Below are 13,260 nucleotides of genomic sequence, written 5' to 3'. Positions count from 1 at the left end.
CCCTGAGACAGGCATCAAAGGAGGTGGCTTTCCCGTCAGGTGACGTCTGTGAAACCTTAGACCCACATGAAACACATACAAATGCCTTTTGAGAGGCCTTGGTGGAAGCTGCCTTGCCAGTCATTGTAAGGCACACAGTATAAACTACTCCACAAACAGGGGAAGCCACCCAAACCCACTCACACAACAATAGACGTGATGGGCACTGGAGACTGTAGGGCACCAGAGGGAAGACTAAGCCCCGAACCCCTCAACTAAATCCCCCTTCTCCCTTAACACTGTCACACAGTGAAAGCAAAGTCCCCTGCACTAGAGGACCTGAAGGGGTTAAACAGTCTCCACACAAATCATCTGTACACTCCTAAAACAAAGGCAGTGACAGCATAAGAAACCCATAGATATGCGCATTAACAAGCATATATAAATACACAGCCTGCCTCATTAACATCCCCCCCAGTGGCCACCGGACTTGCAACAATGTTTCCTCTGTAACTACAGAGTCCGGCGCTACATTACATAGTTAACATGGCGCCCGCCACGTGAGCCACCGCTGCTGCCTACAGACGCTGTGCCCACAGCCGTCCCTGACCCGCGCCGGGTGTACAAGTTAGCTGAGCACCCGGTGGGAGGAGACGCTGTGCAGCAAATGCAAGTATAGGCGCGCTCGCGGCCCCGCTCAGAACGCTGAGCTGGGGGGAGATTACTCACCAGTCACAGGTGCAGCAGGCAGGTTGACAGTGTATGACGGTCCCTTTGGTGGGGGACCGCAGGCACACTGAAGGTCTGGGCAGGTGCCTTTGCAGAGGCCCCGACAGACAGCTGGAAGGTACCAGCGGCGCCCAGCTCCACAGACTAACAGAATAGCTATAAGGAGCTGCAGTACAAAAAACTTAAAGCTAGAAAAGACCTAAGGAGAAAAAAGAGCAGGAGCAATGCCCCTGCGTGTCCAGCTCCCTCGGCACAAGTTTTCTGGGGATTGTGGGGTATTAGAGGGGAGGAGCCGGCTTCTTAAAGTTATAGTGTGCCAGCTCCCAGCAAGCCAGCTCTAATTACCCACAGTAGATCGCCAGTGTCCCCTGCTGGATGTAAGAGAAATACAAATGTAGAGTGGAGAGTGGGAACAGGTACAGATTGTTTTCTCTGGTCTCTAATCATTCCTGCTTTCCGGCCGTGTGTCTCTAGGACAGTGAACTAGCCAAATGAGGGGGTGATCTGGATTGAGGCCAAATTAGTGAGAACAAATAGAAGGAAGGAAAGTAGGGATCTGCTGTTGATTTCCAGTATCCCGTGTCACCCCTGTTGGTTAGAACCAGCGCAGGGGATCAAGCAGTCACTGGATTCAATGAGAGTCCCTTAATAAGAGGAGGGTTAATTCCCTATCCAGGGGTATATTGTATTCAATTATCCTCAAACATTGATATGTTTTATACAACTCCTCTATGCATATATCACTCCTTATTCAGTTTCCCCACATAAGTGTCGTGAGTCTATAGTTCCCCAGCAAAATTTAAATACAAGTGCAGATGGACAGCATAAATCCACTCTATAAGTTTGTTAACAGCCAATGCCATTGAGGTTACTTATCATGTAAGAAGCTCTGCATCTTTGTGCCACAGATGGCAGCCTCCCCGCCGTGACAGCCACTCCTGCCTGGACGCGTGTTTCGCCTGTGCTTGTTCACTGGTGAATAAGCACAGGCAAAACGCGCTTTGTGATCAAGTCTGATGTAGGCCATTAGGCAATTATTCTCGATGCATACAAGGCACTGGAACATCTACTACTGCTGGTGCAGAATTTGCAATGACAACTGCCCATGTGTTAATGGAGCTGTATTCTTTACCTATTTGCAACCTGCACCTGTGTAACGATTCTTTCCTTTCCGCAAGGACCCAAACATTATGACAACTAATGCAAACACATTGATTAATAGCATTTTACAGTCTAATATTTATTTAGTATAACAGACTATTTGGCATAGAGAAAAGTACAGCAGATCATTTTACAGTCTTTAAAGAGTCAAGAATGAAAAGTAATCGTCTTTAGTTACAATACTGATTTTTCATTAAACAGTATTTCTACAACAAAAAGAGTTTATTTCCATCATATGCTCCTGTAGTACAACTTTACTTGCCATTTGCAAAGTTCATCATCAGTCATTTAATAGCTTGCAGGTGTCTGAGGACAATGAACCAGCTGGAATTCCCATCCAACAAATCCATAAATCAAAGCAATGTGCATGATTCCGAATGGAAATAACTGGCATTCTTTTCCAATGTACCACATCCATTATTATCCAATTGTGGTACTATATTCCTGGTGCTAGTATTCTATGTGACTCTCGAAACAATTCCTCTTTTACACCACCTCAATAGAATATCTACATAAAAAGGTATTATTAGTATTACTATTAATAATAATGCATCCTTTACAAAAAGAATGCAAATCACACAAAGTGTATATTTCCTATATCATAAATATGCATTTATTGCCGAGATCCGGACAATGGGTCTACAGCAAAATGGTGACAAGCAAAAAGGTCAACAACCAAAAAGGTCGTCATTAAAAATAAAAACGGCCTTTTGACTGTCGTCCTAGACAATGTCGACCTGTTTGCATGTCAACCTTTTTTGCATGTCGACCTAATGGTTGTCAATCTTTTTGCTGTAGATCCCTTGCCCCGCTTCCTTTATTGCCATCATTATTAGCGGTGTTCATAAAATAAAGCCAAATTGCCCATATCATTTATAAATTAATGTTTAACTATTGCGAAAAAGCTATTTGAATATCAAGAATATACAGTAGTTTCAGGAAATTGTATTGCGCACAGCAGGTCATCCATTATCTAGGAAGAAAGCTTGTAATCATCAATGGACATAAGGTCAAGAGTTATACCTGTAGGCACAGTTCTGATCAGATTTCTTACTCTGATTTTCTGACCTCATGCTCTTCATTCTCTATCATGCCTAGACACTAAAGATACTAATTACATACAGCCTTTGATGAATCCTTACACTGTGAAAAGTATATATATTTTTTTAAATGGCTATTCTAACGAGGTCTTCCACATTTTTTTCAGGAATTACATTTCCAGATATGTGTGCAAACTATTAATAAATGATTGCCATCACAGCTGTAATACCATTAAATATCAATGTAGGTGGAAACAAAATAAAATCTACAGTATAAAAGAACACAGAACAATTAGCTTGCAAAGTTGACCTGGCCAGAGGTCTACAGGGACCACAGGGTAAAATGCAAATGGATATCTAACTTGTAATGTCTTGTCTTGTAGAATTCTCATGTTTAGCTTTGAAAATGCCGGTCATTTCACAATTGTTAACAAACACAGAAGCAGGCTCGTTTTAACTTGAGTTTATACAAGGGAAATGTAACAAACCCAAGTATGGGGCTATTTAGTTAGCACCGAGCAACATTTTTGTATTTTCAGTTGAGAGAACTTTTGGATATTACTGAGCAATTGTAGTGGGTACTTAATATTACTAAAATGAGTACCATCCTCCTAGTGGTTTAACTAGATATTTGCATGCCCCATAGCACAAGTTTGTAAGGGCTCCTATGTACCAACCAATAGTAATAAATGTATAAAACCCTTACCTTACACAGGGAAGATGGACCCCCTTTAACTCTGGGCTGCATAGCAGCTACACTCTTTACGCCTATAGTAGCTAGCATCGTACCCAGGAACAGAGCAATGTTCCTCACTCTGTAGCTAGCCTCGTACCCAGGAACAGAGCAATGTTCCTCACTCTGTAGCTAGCCTCCTACCCAGGAACAGAACAATGTTCCTCACTCTGCCCACTGTCAATCAGTCATTTGGCTATAGTATTGGAATGACAAGCCACAACTCTACAACAATGCACTGCTTAAGACAAACCTGGAAGTAGCCAATAAAGAAAACACATCTATGCTCTGCTCATCTCCTGGTTAATCACTTGTAAAATTAATAGTATGCTATAAAAGTGTAATCGCAAGGGAATAATCTTAGACTTGGAAGTGAGGTGTTGTCAGTAGGGAGTGGAAGCATCACTGACTGGCAAGAGTGATGAGGGCAGGAAGTAGTGAGGAGTGAGTAACGGAGGAGTTACTGAGGAATTTATAAGTAAAGCTGGGTACACACTGGACAATATTCCTAACGTTTGTTCTGATTCCAACCTGTGAGGACGACAAAATCTAAATATCATCCAGTGTGCACGCACTATTTCGCTGATGCTGTGCGAGATCCTGAATGTCAACAGCAACAACCTCAGTCGGCCCTGGATGCAGGAGCACATCGTTAGGGAAAGCTACTCATGTTCCTCCCCGCGCTGTGGTTTGTCATGGCTGATGTCATCAAATGTGTATTCAATTGCCAATGGCGGCACCCTGCGAGGTCACTGGCACTGACAAACTTGTTTACCTACACACACACACACACATCATTAAAGGTGAACTCAGTTTATGGAGGCAAATAAGTTTTGTTAGCATCCCAAGTGAGAAAAGTGTGGAGATATTCAAATAATGAAAGTGACAATGAGTTTACAACAGGAATATAGGAATTTGTAGAATCTTCTAGAGTGAAAGATGAGCAAAGGTTTTGAGGGATTGAGGGAGGGAAACCATTACCTAAAATTTTATAAATGTTTAACTTAGGTAAAAGAGGGACGACCATAAGGATCAATAGCTACACACAAAGGGACGAGTGTAAAGAAGATGGTGGTGGCGTGATACTGCCCTTTGGATATAAAGTTTATTAAAAGGAGATAAAGAAGTGGAAATTGATTTCCTAGGTCAAAGGCTCCAAAATGCAATCCCCAAGGCACCCCAGGCATCCATGGTTTAAATATAGTATCAAACAAAGTTCTTTTTTGTTTTTATGCATCTTAATCTACGATAGAAGATGTAAAAACTTCCTAAACTCCGCCATTACAGACCAATATTTAACCATTTGAGTACCAAGTAAATATGTCAAAATTGGTGTGAAAATTGCAAAGCAAGCATTTTTATTCATCCTAATGATTTACCTTTTATATGAAATATAATCTTTTTTTACACACATTTTTTGGGGGTATTCCTATAGCAAATGTGAATGATGCTGCCATTTTTAGCCGGTATTTTGCATATCTCTCATAAAGCTGTTGGCACTCCGATTTTACTCATCTCTCCCAGAGATATTGGCACTCAAAGGGTTAAGGATATCCATGCTTGAGCACATGTGACTTATTTAGTAACCAAGTCAATTTGATTTAACCATCCGGACTCAAATAAAGAAATTCTTTAAACCTGGACTGTACTGACGGAGTTTGGGAACCCCTAATATGGATGATAGACAACCTGCAGTGTAGGGCATATTACTGGAGCTACAAGAAAAATAAGTTACATTAACATGGTTTATTAGAGCAGGGATCAAGAACACTCCAGGATGGGCCTAGTCCCTAACCTTTCAGAAATACTCACTTCTAAATAATTAGCATTTTGTTCTATACTCTTTTGCCAGTATGCAAGATTTATGAATCTGGAAGCTTCAAGCTAATTTCTCAATCATCAAAGAAAATCACTTACCGATATCTGTAATAAATGACTTCCCATTGTCTGGCCATTGGATATACTGGTTTGTAAAATAATTGCTGCCATATCCTAGAATAAAACCTTCCAGCTTGATATTTTCATCAGGGCGGTGAAATTTCATAACTAATGTGTCCCCGGTGATGTTGAACTGGACCTTCATGTTTAGTTTCTTTACTGGAAAAAATAAAATAAAAATAAAATTAGTCAAAAGTCAAAATATATTTTAATCAATAACCTTGGAACTAAAGATGGGTTTGTGATTTCCATTGGAGCAACATATGTGTATGTTTTTACTACCATCATTATATGGAATTCTTCTTTTCCAATACAGTATGTAAAGTATGACCGTCATTAGATTGTGGGTAGCTAATTTGTAGGGCATCACTTCTCTTTTCTGCCAAACTCACAGAACTGAGAATGTGACATTCAGCAACCTACTAGCCCACAGCTTGTATACACTACAGAGACATTTTGCAGGTAGATCACAGACACTAGCCAATTTTGCTATCCATGCAGCACAGTATATTTTTTTCCATTGCATATTCTAAGGCTGAAGCAGAGAGAAAATGTGCACCTTGGAAACCCCACGTTGCAATGCTGTTGGGACATTATTAAATGTGTAGTCAGATTTTGAGCTTGGAGGACCACCTTATAGCTCAACTCTAAATGCAGTGTATAACTATGTGTGTCTGTTTGTGCGCTACATGCTAAACCATCCCAATTTGTGTAAAAGTGATTTAATAAGTGAAACAAAGAAGGCTCAAGGGATAGTTAAAGGATACCAGGAGCCAAATGTAATAGGGTTTGAGTTGGCAAAATATTTAAAACTCTGAAAATGTAATAGGATGTGGGAAAATGCAAACTCGCATGCCTCCTGCAATGACACAACTTGCACAGAGTAAGGTTGAAAAAATACAGGGGGAAAAAATACTTGCATTTTCATTATCAGAAACAGGCTATTGGACAGGTTCTGGCTCCAAATATATGGGGGAAATATTATGTAGGGGTTCCCTATATTTTTGTAACCAACACAAGGCTCCACTAGCCAGGGAGGTAATGCCACAGTTCTGGGGCATGCTTATATTGATGGCCGTAGCATTCACCACCACCCACAAACCAGTCAGCCTTGCATGGCATTCCCTGGGGGAGTGAGGACCCCCTAATAAAGGGGTCCTCCTCCTCCCTGCACCCAAAGCCAGGGCTATCCCCAGCACCCCTGTGCTGTGGGTGCCAAGTTGATAATATTCAACTTGTAAAAAGTAGAATTAATCTGGTCTTTTATAGGTGGGACTATAGATTCCAACAAGCCTCCCCACATGCTGATACTTTGAGAACTTTTATTTCTTTGCGTCAGTCACCAATTTGTTAAGTCAAGGGATAATGTGGAGGGGGAGGGGCCAAAAAAAACATGATTTTAAGGGAACTATGTCCTGCAGATGAGGCTTGGTGAGTGAGGCTGATATGGGGAATGTGTGTGTCTTAAATGTGTGGCATATACATATGTGCTGTATGTTTATGTGTCTATTTGCCCCTGCAATTCCCGCACAAACCTGGCTAGCTCAATAATGGATTCATCCAAAATCTTCAAACAATATGATGGAACCACATAAAATTCACATAAATGCCCAAAATAAGACTAAATTAACACAATGTTAGCGACTCAAATGCTTCATCATAGCAATTTGATGAGTTCTTTGATCGGCTGCTCATTACTTTATACTCCCCAAGTCGGGACTAGAGTGTAGACATTTTGCAAATTTGTTCTCAGGAGGCAATAAGAAAAAATTCCACTGCTGCATCTAAAGGGCATGTAAACAGAGCAACAGTCGAATTGCTCCATTTTGTGCTCTCTAATGTTAGCTACAGGGGAAATAATTTCAATCTTTCTCAATAAGCTTGATTAAAACGGAGCTCACACAAAACAACCAGAACTTTGTAGATCTGTATGAAGTGGAATTTATTAATTATCTGGTTCTAGACCTGATAATTGGAATTTATTGTCGCTTATCGCAGCAATAAGAAATTAACGATTGCTAAGATATACCATTGATCACATCTAGGGACAGGAGCCAGTCCCTGCAATGTGTAAAATGAGAGAACTTTGTATTTCCTTGATATGGTCAAGACAGCCCATGTACAAACTCCTTGCAGTAGACTAAACTACTGTACTACACAAACACATGTCTCGAGGAACATGAAGTCTTACCCACAATCCCAGTGATTTCTCTTCTATGCCTGAACAATTCACAAGGAAAATGCCCACCAAACATTTTTTCCAGTGATTTTGTGCTACCCAAAGCTGGACTCCATAGAGGCAAGTATAATTATGGGGTCCTGCATTCAACATAAAAAAATAAATCCATTTTAAAGTCATACAAAATCTAGATCCACAATAACGTTACACAAACATGTTGCTACAGTATGAATGTGAGTGCCTATAATGGGTGCACACCCTGTGCACATTATACACAGTATATTCCAATGCATAGTTACTTGTTTGTGCAACATTTTCATGGATCTGGCATTTTGTGTGACTTTAGTATAGATCTGTTTTTCAGGAGTGTGTATCTAGTTATTCAATTAATTAGATTTATGGATTTGGCTTCTGACATTAAAATGAGCAGGGATGTAAGAAAAACCATATTACAGCCTCCTATACCAATATGTTGCCTAAATATCCTAAAAAGTAATTCCAGAATTTCATGATCATGGATGGGCTTTCTGCATAAGAATAGTAGGAGTGTTCTAAGTTATACCACCTACTTAAAAATGAGAAAATAAATGGCTTTTTAATTTTAGAAGCTCTTCATATAGAGAACAAAAATGTCTTTAACCCATCTCAGTTATTTATTGGCCTCATTCCACCCATTGTGGAGGGAGGCAGGGCAGGAATGCAGCTGTCGGAACAGCTGATTGATTGTCCTTGACAATTGTAATAAAACAGAGCATCAAAATCAGCAATGCTGCTAACCCGTGAACTTCACTGTCAAAGTTTGTTCTCTGTTCTAGAGTGGGAAAAGATTATGACCTTCCTTCTTTGGAATTCCACACCAAAAGTGCATTGGGTAGTATTGCCTCATAGGGTAGTTCTCTGGAGGGGAATTGTACAAATAAACAGGCCATTTGAAATGTACAGCGCTTGTAGCACAATAAGCCAAACACTTTTCAGATATTGCTCTCTGGTTAAACTTTGTTTCTGTAATCTCAAAAGGGATCTGCTGTATGTTTGTAATAATATGTGCATTTAAATAAAAAAAAATATGAGCATGCAGATGGAAGTAGAAGAAAACATACTTTGAATAACTGACTAATTATTTAAAGTGAGCAATACACTTTTGGTTCTTGGACACACTTGTGAGTGGACCTGCTGCATGACTCGGAAGACTGGGGTGACAGAGGGACACCTGTTGGATACTCTTCTTTTTATCCTTGTGTTTCTTATTCACGGTGTATTCGTGTGTATTGTAACTGATGAAGTGCACCATACTTGGCTGCCTCGTCTGGTGCTCTATGGTTAAGAATGAACAATGCATATTTCTGATGACGATGCAAGAATCTACCTCAGTATTTTTTTTTTTATCTCCCCATTTTGTCATCAATTCCAGTCATTGCCTATTCTGTCTAGTGTAATGGGTAAACTCCGATAGATAGAACATAATCTACAGATACAGTTGTGCTCATAAGTTTAAAACTTTTCTTTCACTCATGGTTAGTGGTTGGGTAAAGCCATTTATTGTCAAACAACTGTGTTTACACTTTTTAAATCATAATGACAACAGAATCTACCTAAATGACCCTGATCAAAAGCTTACATACCCCAGTTCTTAATACTGTGTATTGCCCCCTTTAACATCAATGACAGCTTGCATTTTTTTTGGTAGTTGTGGACGAGGCTCTTTATTTTCTCAGATTTTAAAGCTGCCCATTCTTCTTGGCAAAAAGCCTCCAGCTCCTGTAAATTCTTGGGTAGTGTTGCATGAACTGCATGTATAAGATCTCCCCAGAGTGGCTCAATGATTTTGAGGTCAGAGGACGGAGATGGCAACTGCAGAATCTTCCCTTTATTCTGCTGTAGCCAATGACTGGTCGACTTGGCCTTGTGTTTTGGATCATTGTCCTGTTGGAACGTCCAAGTACGTCCCATGCGCAGCTTCCGGGCTGATGAGTGCAAATTTTCTTCCAGTATTATCTGATAGCATGCTGCATTCATCTTGCCATCAAGTTTGACCGAGTTTGCAGTGCCTTTGTAGCTCACACATCCCCAAAACATCAGCAATTCACCTCTGTGTTTCACAGTAGGAATTGTTTACCTTTCATCATACATTAGGCCTTGTTGACTCCTCTCCAAATGCAACGTTTATAGTTGTGGCCAAAAAGTTAAATTTTGGTCTCATCACTCCAAATGACTTTGTTCCTGAAGTTTCGAGGCTGGTCTCTGTGCTGTTAGGAGCATTGTAAGCGGGATGCTTTGTGGCATTTGCATAGTACAGTCCAATTACCTTTTCCCGCAGATCCTTTGACACTTCTTTTGCTTTCTCCATGACTCAGAATCCAGACACATCAGTGCAGCACTGGATTAAAAGATGGATGAAAGATGCAAGGGTTTTTCAGGAGACCAGAAACTCACTGACCTTTTATACACACACACACACACACACACACACACACACACACTGATTACAAGCAAACAGATCACAGGTGAGGATGTTACCTTTATTATCCATTCAAAACCGTTTGTGTCAACTTGTGTGCATGTTATCAGGCCCAAATCTCCAGGGTATGTACATTTTTGATCAGGGTCGTTTGGGTCGTCATTATGATTTAAAAAGAGTAAAACACAGTTGTTTGACAATAAATGGCTTCACCCAATCACTAACCATGAGTAAAAGAAAAAGTTTGTGAATTATCATTCATGTTCTCTGACATGACCAGAAAATCACAAATTCTGCTAGGGTATGTAAACTTATGAGCACAACTGTATAGCTACAGATGTATTGGGCAGTGTGTTCTTTATACAAGGTGCCCAAATCATTGGGGCTGGTGTCCTATCAGGGCTGACGCATGTAAATGAGCGGTCAATCACTGCCGTCTCCTGATGCGTATGTACAGGCGATTGGCGGATCACACCGTACACACATCACAATGTGCTGATATGTCTGGAAACAGCACCGTTCCCAGATAGATCACTGGTGCACTCTAAATGGAAGGGTAATAAATCAACCAGTGTGTTCCACGCTTAACCCTTTGTTGTACCCCAAAAATGGGTGCCTCACCTCCATGACTAAAATTAATAATGCTTGGAGCTGATGAACCAAAATGGCTGTCACACCTTTGTATTATCTTCGGTTTCTCTATTTTATGCATACCTAGCCCTTTGTATTATGTTCACACTATCTGCAAAGCACCTTGAAGAAAAGCACTATATAAATAAAATGTCTATACTGTAAACATATAGAATTTACATTTCTCCTAAAATATATTAGGTTTTACTAATATTAGATGGGTCATAACTGGAATAGTGGCAGGGGTATTTCTGGACAGAGGCGTTCCAGGGGATTTTCCAATGGATTGTCGGCTAGGATCTGGAATGGAAAACAATGTGGGCTGCTTGCATATTTAAGAAGTTCTTCAAAGATAACAAAATATACCTCTGATGTACCCTCTAAAAATATATAGATTAATCCTGAAGAGACAGAGCTTCAGTTGAATTTTTACATTCTTTCTGACATACGATTATGCCAGTACTATACAGATACTATTATCCTTGTGATATATGTAAATATTTCCAGCAAATGGCAGAATGTAAATTACGCTGTTAGACAAAAGGTAGAGAAAAATTGGGAGCACTCTTTCATGACTTTTCTGACATCTGCTGCTGGCATGCTAGCTAATTAGTCCTCATTTTATATCTTACATGGAAATAATAATTAATAACCTGTACTCTACTAGACAGGGGTAGGCACAGAGTGGTAAATTGGTGCCAGACCTTAGCTCCTATTGAGAATACTGTGAATTGCTGTCTGTAGTTCTAATTAGCTATCTTCAAGGAGCTTTCAGTGATATCTCCGGCATAATTCTGCAGAACCTGTGGTTTCTGTATCATTTTATAAAAAAAAAAACATGTTTGATAAATATGCCCCCAAAATCTAAAAACAAGCCATTCTTGAAATACCATGAAAAGAACAACCCTATTATGCCAACATGGATGACTAAAGCCATACACACTACAGTGATGTTTATCATTTTTCTGTCCTCCATTAACAACATGTACGGTATTGTTAGCGATGATGCTAGGTTTGTTGTGCAGCATATCACACCTAGCATTGTTACAAGCAACCGTGGGATTGCACATACACAGAGTGATATGCTGGTCCAATCCGTCTAAATGAATGGCATATTGCCTAGTGTATACCACACTAAACAATCATTGTCTGGTAGTTCTAGAGTTGTGCCAATCCATATTTTATGCAATATGCACTCAGGTACTTTTAGAATATTTCAGTTATTCTTGTTAGATTAAATTTTATCCCTTTGTCCACAGACATACTTCCTACCACTTCCAGAGCTAATGCTCCTCCAGAAATGTAATACTGTACATTTATAAACAGTTGCTGTATTATTGTAAATTCATGATAGGAATAAAGAAAGTCAATTCAACTGCTGTTGCAGAAGGGATCCGGATGATAGGTCAACATTGACAATAACTCAATATGCACTAGGACAACACTGGCAAAATGTCAGCACAAGCGTTATATCCACTAGGGTGCTGAATGGGAAAGACAACGTGTGCCAAGTGCAGGGAGGCACCTGTTCCGAAACATGGCAAACCATTGGAGGGTGCATGCTATACTAACTGGGGTCCACATGATCAGGTGTCAACAATGACCCCAGAAAAAAAGAAAAAACTCATGTTGACATTTTGCTGGTGTTGATCTATTGTCAATGTTCACCTACTGGCTGTTGACCTAGACACAGTCTATTCTTTCACAGTGTAAAATATAAATAAATGCTCCTTAGGTTGACGTTATGTTTGATATAAGAAAGTAAATGAGAATCAGAAGAGGCCATGTACATACTGTACTGCTTTCCAGATCAGCTTCAACTCTACAGTTTGGACCTTATTCTGGTTTACTCGCAAAGGCAAATTCCTTCTCAAATAGACAAAACCATATGCACTGCAGGTGGGGCAGATGTAACGAGAGAATTAGATTTGGTTGGGGTTTAAACTTCAAACTGATATCTATATTGCAGTGTAAAAAAAACAGCCAGTATTTTCCCTGCACAGAAACAAAATACTAAATATCTCTGCACATGTTACATCTAACCCCCCCCCCCCCCCCAGTAGTGCACATGGTTTTGCCCATTTGAGAAGGAATCTGCCTTTGTGAGTGAACCAGAATAAGGGCCTAAGTGTGAATGTAACGTGTTACAAATAGGTTTAGAGAAAACATTTATTTGAACAAACTGGTATTGTTCTTGTATCATCAATTCAATTGTTTGACATTTCCCTAATGCTTTTTGTTTGGATTACAGTGCAGCATGTTTAGAAGTCCCCAATTTCAAAAATGGAGTGTGAATGACCCCCTCAGATTGTTGGTAGTGCATCCTAGTGCTTGTGTCCAATTGATCAGACAACATCCCTATGTAGTCTATTTATAAAAGGGAGAAGATCCATAAATCTCATCTTTTTTTGTG

The 13,260-nt window shown here is 40.0% G+C and overlaps 1 protein-coding gene across 20 annotated transcripts in view; it reads right to left on the bottom strand.

The window, feature by feature from the left end:
- ABI3BP (ABI family member 3 binding protein) overlaps positions 1 to 13,260 on the bottom strand; it is a 355,065-nt gene that overhangs the window by 264,102 nt on the left and 77,703 nt on the right. For all 20 annotated transcript variants that reach the window (XM_083174266.1, XM_083174276.1, XM_083174271.1 and 17 more), the window contains exon 2: positions 5,560 to 5,739. In XM_083174266.1, coding sequence (XP_083030392.1) covers positions 5,560 to 5,739 — 180 coding nt within the window. The remainder of the gene's footprint in view (positions 1 to 5,559; positions 5,740 to 13,260) is intronic.

Source organism: Crinia signifera, chromosome 2 (genome assembly GCF_055691185.1).
Source record: "Crinia signifera chromosome 2, ASM5569118v1, whole genome shotgun sequence".
NCBI classification, from domain to species: Eukaryota; Metazoa; Chordata; class Amphibia; order Anura; family Myobatrachidae; genus Crinia; species Crinia signifera.
The sequence above is the reverse complement of the archived record's forward strand: the minus strand, read 5'-3'. Positions and strand labels throughout refer to the sequence as shown.